At 31.9% G+C, this 10,939-nt stretch overlaps 1 protein-coding gene across 1 annotated transcript in view; it reads left to right on the top strand.

Annotated features, from left to right (window-relative positions):
• Positions 1–3,807: 3,807 nt before the first annotated feature.
• The window catches only part of LOC106473664 (plasminogen receptor (KT)-like), a gene marked incomplete at its 5' end in the record, with an annotated part of 14,517 nt that continues 7,385 nt past the window's right edge, over positions 3,808–10,939 (top strand). Inside the window, one exon of the mRNA XM_013934343.2 lies at positions 3,808–3,938. Within this exon, the coding sequence (XP_013789797.2) occupies positions 3,808–3,938 (131 nt within the window). The remainder of the gene's footprint in view (positions 3,939–10,939) is intronic.

The raw sequence follows: 10,939 nt of genomic DNA, 5'->3' as shown, positions 1-10,939 counted from the left end.
AATACACATCATGTGCAGGAATAGAAGCTCCGTTCTTGGCTTGTAACATGCGCAAAACATCTTCACAGCAGTGCACAATGTAACAACTGTTTAATAATGCTTGGAGTAGGCTTGAATGGGAAATGAAGAAAAACTTTAATATAAGTCTAACATAACAGCAAAAGTACAACGTTTCAACAAGGTTTTGTACCTGATGATGACAAAACTTTGTCGAAACGTTGTACTTTTGCTGTTATGTTAGACTTATATTAAAGTTTTTCTTCATCACCCATTCAAGCCTTCTCCAAGCATTATTAAACAGTTGTTACCTTGTGCACTGCTGTGAAGATGTTTTGCGCATGTTACAAGCCAAGAACGGAGCTTCTAATCATATTGAAGATAATGCAAGTTCTAACTGAAAAGTTTGAAATGTGGTATAATTTTTGCACATAATCAAGAAAATTAAGGAAAGAAAGTCTCCAATAAAAAATGGCAATGAAAGTTTAAAACAATAGGTGTACAATTTCTGGTAATTATTATGAAAAACATGTCCAAGACAAGCAATGCCAAGGAAAAAATGAGCCTTTGTTCAAATACCAGCACTCATGGGGATTACTGTGCTTGAAGGATATTTCACTTTCCTCTTGGTGGAAGGCTTTAGTATAATGACGATTATATCATAGAATAATACAATACACATCATGTGCAGGAATTTTATGTTAATCAAATTAGTACTTTTGAAACATATGCCTCATTGTCTGTTGTTGTTTAGCCCAACATATGGGTTTCATCCAGTACTCTTTATGGTTGTCATTAGGTCTATGCACCATTGATATACCAGGCTCATTTTATTTCTCTCTCTCTCTCTCACAAACACACACACACACACAAGGATTCTGTGATGTTCCACATATTTTACAAAAATGAACCATCACAATATCAGTTTTGTGAATCAACTGCATTATGCATTCATGTCTCCATGTTTCTGACATCTCTGACACACTTTCACAGGAGTCATCCAATACTTTAATGCTGACTGGAGGCACTCTGATGTGATATTACTGCCATTGTGCATCATGTGGTTGGTTCCAGGATTCCTGCTTTTGTTACTTCAGTGACGCTGCTCCATTTTGTGAGTGTTTCACCATTATTGATTCCATGCCTGGTTTTTCTTCCAGTTCCCTCTTTGCAATGGGGATCATGTAGTCTATTCTTTGTCCATCATTGCTTGGATTCTACAGGTATGTGTCTCTTGTTTTCTCTTTCTCCAGTTATTTTTTGCTGAATCTTGGACTACCTTGTTGTGTGAGCCTCCATCACTTGAACCTCTTGTTTGAGTGTAGGGATCTCCCGCTTTTTCCTTTTTTTTTTTCTTTCTTCATATACTTGTCTTCCTCTCTCACTCAAATTCTTCATTCATTCCCATGCCTTCCCTTATTTTAGAGGCTTTACATCATGACCCTGTCAGCTGTGCTGGAGCAACTTGCACATACTTGTTTTCCACCTTGCACTTAAGTTTCTTCCATTTTGCCCTAGTTAACTTTGCCCTAGTTTCTTTGTTTCTGGGATGTAATTTGATAGATAGCTTTACTTTCTGACATTCACCTCCTGGACTCTAGGCTTTTTATCTTTCTTCTTTTTTTTTTGGATGTGATTTTTTGGGATAATCGTTAAACTTTGGTATCTTGAGCTGTTGCAGCTCATCATTAATCATCTCTTCTCACTTTTAAGACCAGAGAGCTCCACCAGGTTTCTCATCATATACAGCCTTGTGGGGTAACCCCCTCTCTTGTTTTTTGTTCTCTTGTTATCATCCAAGGTCCCACTCTCTGTGAGCTGGCTGTCATAGGTTTTGGAGACAATTTCATCATTTTGTCATTCCCATGTAGATGGAAGGTTGGTAGCCAGTTATCAGTCTATCCCTCTAGACCTGTTATTGGTTTTTCTTAATTCCTGATGGAAGTTTTTCTCTCCCAGTTGTGGAACTCTTCCTGTTGATGGATGGTCCAATTCAAGGTCCCAAACACTTTCTTCTCATCCCAGTTTCCCTGCTTTTGGCTTCCTTCAGTTTGTCTACATTGGTCAAACATTCAAATGCGATGATGAGGAACCTACTTTGAGACTAATAATACTTGGATACGGATTGAATGGGTTATGAAGAAAAACTTTAATACAAGTTTAACATAACAGCAAATGTACAAGGTTTTGTCATCATTAAGTACTGTTGAAACATTCTACATTTGCTGTTATGTTAAACTTGTATTAAAGTTTTTCTTCATTACCCATTCAAGCCATCTCCAACTATTATTGGTCAAACATTCAATTCTCAGTCATTCCCTTCAAACTGGGTTCAGTGGGTTTTTTGGAGCCTATTGTTCCACTACTTTATGGACATTTGGTCTCTACCCCCCTTTCTTTACCCTGGTTTCTATAACAGTGGGAACCAGCTAACTGTGCTTTTTCAAAAATATACACTATTCATCTCGGGCTTCAGGAATTGATCTCATACAGTTAAGTAATATTTTAGATGAAACCAGAGTAATTTGTAGCAGTTCTGAGTTTTAAACACCACGTTCAGTATTTATTTATTATTACTATTTTAATTAGCAATAAATGACATAAATCACTTTTTAAGTGATTTTTGTAAGTCTATTTTGTTATATTTTAAAGAATGTTTGCATTTAATTTTATTTTCAATTATTTAATAGTCTTTCAAAGTATAGCATTATAATTAAATTTTTCCAGTCTTAAATGTTAATTTCTACTATTGAATTATATTCATTCAAATTTTATTTAAGTGTTAATTAGAATTTTAGCATATAAGTAATGTAGGTTCAGGAAATAATCATATTTTCAAACTAATATGAAATTGTGAGTTAGTTCTCTTGAATTTGTTTCTTTAAGCATGTGGTATTCTCAGGTGAAACTGATTTCAACATGAATATTAGATAGGTGCACTTTATAACAGAAGAATTAATCATGTGAATTGCAAAGTAAATCTGGGCTTAGCTAAATGGCTGAGTATTAGGTTAAGAAAATAAACATACTGAACACATGATGTTAAATGGAAACAATTTTTATTATTCAATCAAAACACAAAATACATTGTGCATATTAGCATATATGCTGGACTGTTGCTTCCTTTTGGCTCTGTGAATCAATCAACGGTTATTGTCTCTCAGGATGTATTTTTCATTGACCAACTCACTTAGAAAAACAAGTAAAACTGTGTCAATCCAACTCTTCTTATGTAAAAGGAATTGTTGGATTTACTCAGGGCTAGTGCTATCCACATGACTGGTCATCCTCATACAACATAGTGAAGGTCATAATCTCTAGATATCACCTACTCTGCCAGTGAAAGATATTACTGTCAGTGACTTATTTTGCGCAATGTGTGAAGTTGCAGCAATATTTGCATTGGCAAAGTAGTTATTGTTTACCAGAGAACAACGAAGGAACAGAGGTAACTATGGTGAAAATAACAGTTTTGTGGACCACAGGTTTATGAAAAACTGCATAGAATGAAAGTAAATGAAAATTTTTGAAACTTTCTACATTGAAATGCCTACGTACAACAAACATATAAAGTATATTTGGTGGAAGATTAACTATAAGCTAAGACAGTTCATTTCTGGTTAAAACTAGAGGCAGTGAAAAATTTAATTATTTAGATTCATTGGTACAGTGTTCAAAAGTGCACTGTAATAGAAATATGCATTTATAATATCATTCTTCCTTATTGCATTAATTTTCCATAATAAAACATGTATATTATTTTGTATAGGCATAAGTTGGAAAATAAAAAGTATTATTATTTTTTTAAAGATGGAAAGACAAATCCACATGCAAAATATTATGAGAGAAAAAATGATGGCCATGCAGATAGCTCGTGCAAGAGAGTTGTTTTACTGGTTCGGGTCATTTTACCTGATATCCTGTGCAGGAATGCTACTTGGGTAAAATTTAATTATATTATTTTAGTTGTGATTCCAGTATCAGTTTTAATTTATGGTTGAATAAAATATTTCACTGGTAACTTGATTTACTAGTTACAACAGTTAATTAGGATTAGACATTTTACAGTTTCTAGAATCCAGATCTGAAATGTTTGTTCAAGATGGCCAAGACTTGATTTCCTAAAGTATAAGTTGTGACAAAAATGAATCATCATTGCAGGAGTTAAACATTGGTGAATTTTCAGCTGTAGTTAGTTAGTTTTGTTCTTTTTTGAACATTGAATATAATTTTTATTTTTCATCTTTCCTTTTCCAACCCTTTCCTCTTATATCCTGACAAACAGTAAATTTCATACTAGGTTCATAAGTTAGGTATTTATGAAGACTTTGTAATATTAGTTATGAATACTAAGTGTCCAGTAAACCCAATGAGATAGACACATGCTACAAGTAAAACAAAGGTAAGATATACTTGGATTTTTTCGTATTTATAATATGAAGATTCAAGTTACAATAATCTATAACAAGAGTACTGTTTTTGAATTATTTTAGTGTGTGTAAGTCTATTTAAAATTAATGCATTTAAATGAATCATATGTATAGTAAATTACATGAAGTTTTATGCAATGTGAAATGAAGTAAATGATGAAGTTAAAAAATAAAGGTTTCTTTTATCCTTTTAACCATACAAGAACGAAATTGGTCAATTTGACGAAGCTTGGAACTGTTAAACTATACATATTATAAATACGAATATAGTGTGTGTGTGTATTGCCGTGAAATTAGGCAAACTTTTAGTCAACATTACAAGCCTGTTGGAAATGAAAAACATATTTTTTTAATAAAGTATTTCTACTAAAGATTTGTCTGTGAATTACTAATTCAGTCTGAGTTAATGACACGTTAATTTAGCATCAATATTATTCATGCTAGTTCTCTCATCATTTCAAAATTTAATGTTGACCTTTGCCTGCATGCACAGCTTTTCAAATGCAACATGGGAAGTGGTCACTGTAAATGGGTGGCAGACAAATGATCAGACAGACTCAACGGTTTGCAATATATATAAGATTTTCCCCTACCCTTTATTAAGTTTCACAAACTTGGGTGTAAGAACAATTAATGTAGCTTTCAAGTATGAATATTATAACAAACAAGTATATGAGCCAATACAGTAGAATGTTTAAAGTACCATAATTTCTTTGGCTTTCTAAGTACGCTATAAATTAGTTAAAGCAATTCTGTTACTGTTCAGTGCATCAAATCTGATCACAAGCCATGCCATTCTCATTGAGTGAAATATGATGGTGGGAAAACTGAAACCAAAATTATACAATTTATGTAGAAGAGTGTTCTATTTCTATGGTTATAAACATATCCATCAGCCAATTGAAATTGATTAGTAAACAATCTCGAAAGTCAGAGAAAGAGTAGAGGGTCTTCTCTGGTGGATTTAACAAATTTATTGATATTTCAGCAAATAAAGAAGTAGGATTTTAGACTCATTCTAATAATTATATATAGTTTGGGTTTCCGGTTGGTTGGACACTGCAGCAGTGTAGTTTTGATGTTAGACAATTCCAAAGTGGAGAAATTGGATATCAGACACATCACGTGACATGGGAAAATGAAGTTTGAGATTTTTTAAATACTTTTTGAAAATAAGAAGTTAAAACTTACCTAAAAATTTGAGTTATAGACTATGTTTCTTTTGCCAAGTTTATTTACATACATTGATAGTAAAGGCCTTTACTTGAATTTTGAATGTAACGTTGTAAAAGGTCATTACATGCACACTTTGACCCTGTTACAGAAAGACCGACCTCATAACCGTTTTGTGCTTGTTATAGTTTTCATGATATAATTTTTAAATTAGTAAGTGAATGTTAACAAAATTTGCCAGATTATCAGTAAACATTACAATATTTTTATATGCAAAATATATTATTTTTTTTATTAAGTCTTAAGGTTTGTACAGCAATGTTTTTCTCATGCCTTTTTTTCTTTTCACATGTTACTGATATTGACAAGCCAGAATATAAAATAAGAGCCTCTTATCTTTTCAATTTGCTATGATATTGCTCATGTAATAAATCACACACAGTAGCACCCCACCCATCTCTTTCAATTTTTGGAAATGCTCTCTTATATACACTTACTTCTATATATATATGACATGAATAACTAATCAGAAGCTAAGAATGCCTCCCTAGTGATTTTCTCAGTCATTTAATGGACTTGACACCACTTCTTTCTTTTGAACCAATATTTCAACAAGGTAGGGTGTGTTTTTAGTCTGCGCAAAACTTCATATTTCTTTAGACTAAAATATGTCTTAGTTACTAAGCTTGATAAATTATAGTAGAATTCTATGGTATTAATGTAGTCATTTATGATTTTTTAGTTTTTCAAATACACATATAAAACCTAAAGAAAAAATATTTTGTTTCATATCCTCCATGTGCAATTTTTTAAAGGCTTAGCAACCTACTTGAAGCACCAACCAAGTACAAAGGTCATAACTAGGAGAGATAATTGTTTGCTTTATTTCTTTAGTTACTGTTCTATGTTTTAAAAAAAAAGTTTAAGAACTTATTTCAAAATAGCAATAATCTATATACATAAATAATGTATAATAACTGAAATTTGACTGTATTTTACAAAATACTAGTCTACAAAATCACAGCCAAGACAAGTTATTTTGCACAGACCAAAGGTCAGTTTTACATTATTTGATATGGTAACATGAGTGCTCGTGAGCCTCGTCATTGTAACTTCTGTATTGTTAGCCAGGCACGGCTGAAAGTTCAATATAATAAAAATAATAAATACATTTAATGTATAATGTTATGAGATTTAAGCAATTTAGTCTAAACATTTATGTTTTGGTGTTATAATCTGTGTTCATTCTAGAATGAAAGATGCATAATTTATATTATATTTCCTAATTTTTATGGTGGTTGCAAGATTGGTCAAATCTACCAAACCCGTACAGAGATTAATTACTGAAAATAACAGATAAAATATAAAGTTTTTTCTTAAGGAATGTTTGATAACTATCTGGGCATTATAAAGATTTCAAATGTGAAATTTCAAAATTTTCTGATGCATAAAAGTATTTTTAATCTTAAAATGAATATTACTTTGCATGATAGATAGGCAATTTTGACTTCACAAACATCTAATTTCAACCAGTGCTGCATTCAACATACCACGTGACACACAAAAATTGATGTTTATCTGTGTTTTTTTAATATTTGCTTTTAAATTAAGAAATTGAGTAATATATAGTACTAAAATTTGAATTATAATCTACAATTTGAGAGCAAACTTTTTGACATAAATTCATGAAATAGTAGTTCAATAAAATTTTGAATGCGAGTCAAGAAATGAGATGACATGGCCTTTCACCCGTGACCTGTCTCGAAAAGGTTAATATCTAAAAAAAAAAATTAGTTCATAATATTCGAACTACAGAAAACAACATTAGCATGGAACAAGTTTTTATATTTAATCAGAAGTTTAGAAAGAACAAATTTAAGCAGTAACAATATAATGGAATGTACGATAAAATGTAAGACATACACATTTAGGTTTTGTTTCGTTCGTTTTGAATTTCGTGCAAAGCTACACAAAGGCTATCTATAATAGAAGTCCCTAATTTAGCAGTGAAAGACTAGAGGGAAGACAGCTAGTCATCATCACCTTCCACCAACTCTTGGGCCACTTATTTACCAATTAATAGTGGGATAAACTATCACATTATAATACTCCCATGAATGAAAGGGCGAGCATGTTTGGTGGGACAGGGATTTGAACCCGCGACCCTCAGATTGCGAGTCAAGCACCCTAACCACCTGGCCATGTTGGGCCACACATGTTTAATGACTAACATTGTTAAGAGAAACTATTATAGAGAAGGGCTTAAATATAAGTATAAACACTGTATCTCTTAAATAATTATAAATATCAAATTAAAACACTGAGAATCCGGGGTTGATTACATTAATGACAACAGGGAAGAGTTGATGTTACTATTTAGTGTTGGGTAATCACTGAAAATGGAGAGGCTTTCTTAATAAATAGTTTGTAATCTGTGGTTCCAGAGCTGAGAATTTTAAAGTTTTCTAAAAGTATGGGTGATTGTTATTCTCACTGTGAAATCAGATACAAGACTCAGGTGGATTACTTAGCTTACATCCACTTTTTGCTGAAATTCCCATGTGCTCATGTACATGTATTTGTAGGTGACATGTACTTTTACCAATGTTGGTAGCTTTACAGCTACCAGAAGAGTATTTATAAAAGACCCACAAGTGCACAGGAAAGGATAGTGTCTTTGGTTTTAAACATATTTTAAATTCTAAATGTTGATGTAAATACTAAATGCAGCTTAATTTGTGGGTAATATGTTTTGATTATTTTCTGAATTTGATATTTTAGTTTAAAACTTTGTTTGCCAATGAAAGGATTGGTGAGAACTAGTGGATATTTTGAGTCAGTGTGCAACTTTTTGATAGGTTCTATTTACTTGTTTAAAAACTTATGTGCGATATAGTGTAAGAAATTAATGCGATAACCATTACTTTGTAATATGTTATGAATTTTTCAAATTTCTGAGTGATGACAGAAGTAGTCAGAACAGATATCATATGCTCTGTTTAGAAGATTTAGAACAAGGTTATGTTTGAAGAAGTCTGGTTTGAAACTGTCAAAATGAGGGTATAAACCAGTAAATGTTTTCTTACAGTAAGTATATGTGGTAAAGAGATTGTATATTTTGTTTATTTAACATCTAAAAAATCAAACTTACTGTTTTCTTCCATCTCACATGTAAACTTTATACATGAATGTTGTGAGTTTAGATATTCAAAAAATTTCTTAATGTGATCAATGTTGTGAAAGAGTTTGAAAAGTATCATCAATGTTCCTTCTATGTAATACTGGTTTGTAATAAATGGGGCAGTTATCCAGCCATTGATGTTCGCAATAACATAGAAAAATATTTGCAAGGGTCGGACCTAGAGGTGATCCTATCACCACTCCATCTATCTGGTCATAAAAAGGACCATTAAAAATGAAGTGATTGTCCTTGAGGGCCAATTTAAGAAGCTGTTTGATTTTTTTTTTTGGTTAAAGTTAGAGTTCATAGTATTTTTGGTAGGGAATGATTTTAATTATTTTCTCAAGTGGGATATTAGTGATTAAGAACTGAATATTAATGCTGGCCATAACGAATTGGTCTGGATTAGGAAATTTAGATCTCTTGAGCAAAGAAAAAGAATCTTTAACAGTCAATTTGTTCTTAGTTAGTGACCTCAATGCAGGTACAAGATATTAAGCAAGTTTGTAAGTGTGAGAACCAAGAGTAAATAGAATAGGTCTGAGGGTAAACCATCTTTGTGTATTTTTGGTAAGCCACACATTAAACCAGGGCAGGAACCTGTAGAATAAAGTTCTGCAAAAGTGGTGTAAGAGATTTTTTACAATTTTAAAAATATCTTGGATGTTTGGATACTTTCAGTTTAAAAAAAAAATGCTTTGCAATTATGATCTTTCCACCAATCAGCCAATTAAAAGAAGCTTCACATGCAGATTTTAGATTAGCATAAAGGTAAGTATCAATCAATGCAGTAAGACAAATCTCGAATCAAGCCTACTAGTACTAGCATCTCATCTCTAGCCCAATATTTTTTTTACTGGATTTCAATAAATTGTGTGGATGGCCAATTTAACATTAGAAACAGTGGAAACATGCCAAATGGCAGCCAATTCTCATCCCCACAGCTGGAAATAAAGTACAGTCCTCATCTCGATATGCATATATTGTAGACTAGCACATGTAAATATCAGCTTTATTGGTACTAGGTTTTAAATCAAGCAGGGCAGGTATTACAAAAAAGAAGTATATTATTATTTTAACTACAGTTACTTCTATACATAGGACAATCTAGGGTCAAACTACCTTCAATTCCGCTCTGCGATAAAATGTCCCTTGTTCTTCTCCCAGAATACAGTCAAGCAGCTTGGATATTGGAAATGCCACAGGTAGAAAAATTACCATTAAGAAATACACCAGCCTTGAAAAAAAAAGGAGTAATAATAAACCCAAAATAAGTTTGAAAAGAGAATGATAATTTTTATAAAAAAAAGTTGTACACAAAGAATCATTCAAAAACAACTTAATTTACTAAAAATTCTTAGAGTTTATGAGTGAAAGTAAATGAAGAATGTATAACAATAAGTCAACCACACTATATCTGCTATATCCAGTACCAACAAAGGCTATTGCCGAATACCAGAGCATATCAGGAGGGCCATAATACAATAGACACAGTAGCGGTTGAGATGTTAAAATTACATGAGAAAACTATTATAATGTGAACAAGATTAAGTTAGTGAAGTGTCATTTTTATCAATTGTACATGAGCCATTTAAGTAACAGAATTAGAGTAAGGATTAATAACACAATATTATTTATTTTAACACCAATTATTTATTGTTATTGTTTTGTCTAAAAACTTAAAAGTTATACTTATGAACTGTAATACACAATCAAAAAGTGTATTCTATGCATTCAAACTGAATAGCATAACCACAGTTTAAACAGCTCATAATTCCCTAACCTCAAAAAAGAGTGTAACACTATAAAGAAATAGGGTGTCATGTATTCTTTACCATGACTTCAGGAAAACATGTGCACATAGATATCAGTGTTACAACAAACAATTGTATATTTCAAACAAACTTTATCTTTTCATTTGAAAAACATTCTTAATTCTTAGCCAGATGAAACTGTCACACACAAAATTTGAAAAATTTTAATTCCTGCTTTTAACACATACATTAAGTTCAGTTTAAAGGAATTGGAAATTTTCAAACTAAATGGTACTGTTTGTGCATGTGCACAAACTAAATAATCAGGTCAGAGACTTCTAGGGCTTAGGTACAGCTTACACAAATTTTGAATTACTAACCATAGGAAAAACAAGAGCCAGCAG

Source organism: Limulus polyphemus, unplaced genomic scaffold (genome assembly GCF_000517525.1).
Source record: "Limulus polyphemus unplaced genomic scaffold, Limulus_polyphemus-2.1.2 Scaffold6381, whole genome shotgun sequence".
In the NCBI taxonomy this organism is placed as follows: Eukaryota; Metazoa; Arthropoda; class Merostomata; order Xiphosura; family Limulidae; genus Limulus; species Limulus polyphemus.
Note: the sequence above shows the minus strand (reverse complement) of the source record. Positions and strands in the feature narration are given on the sequence as shown.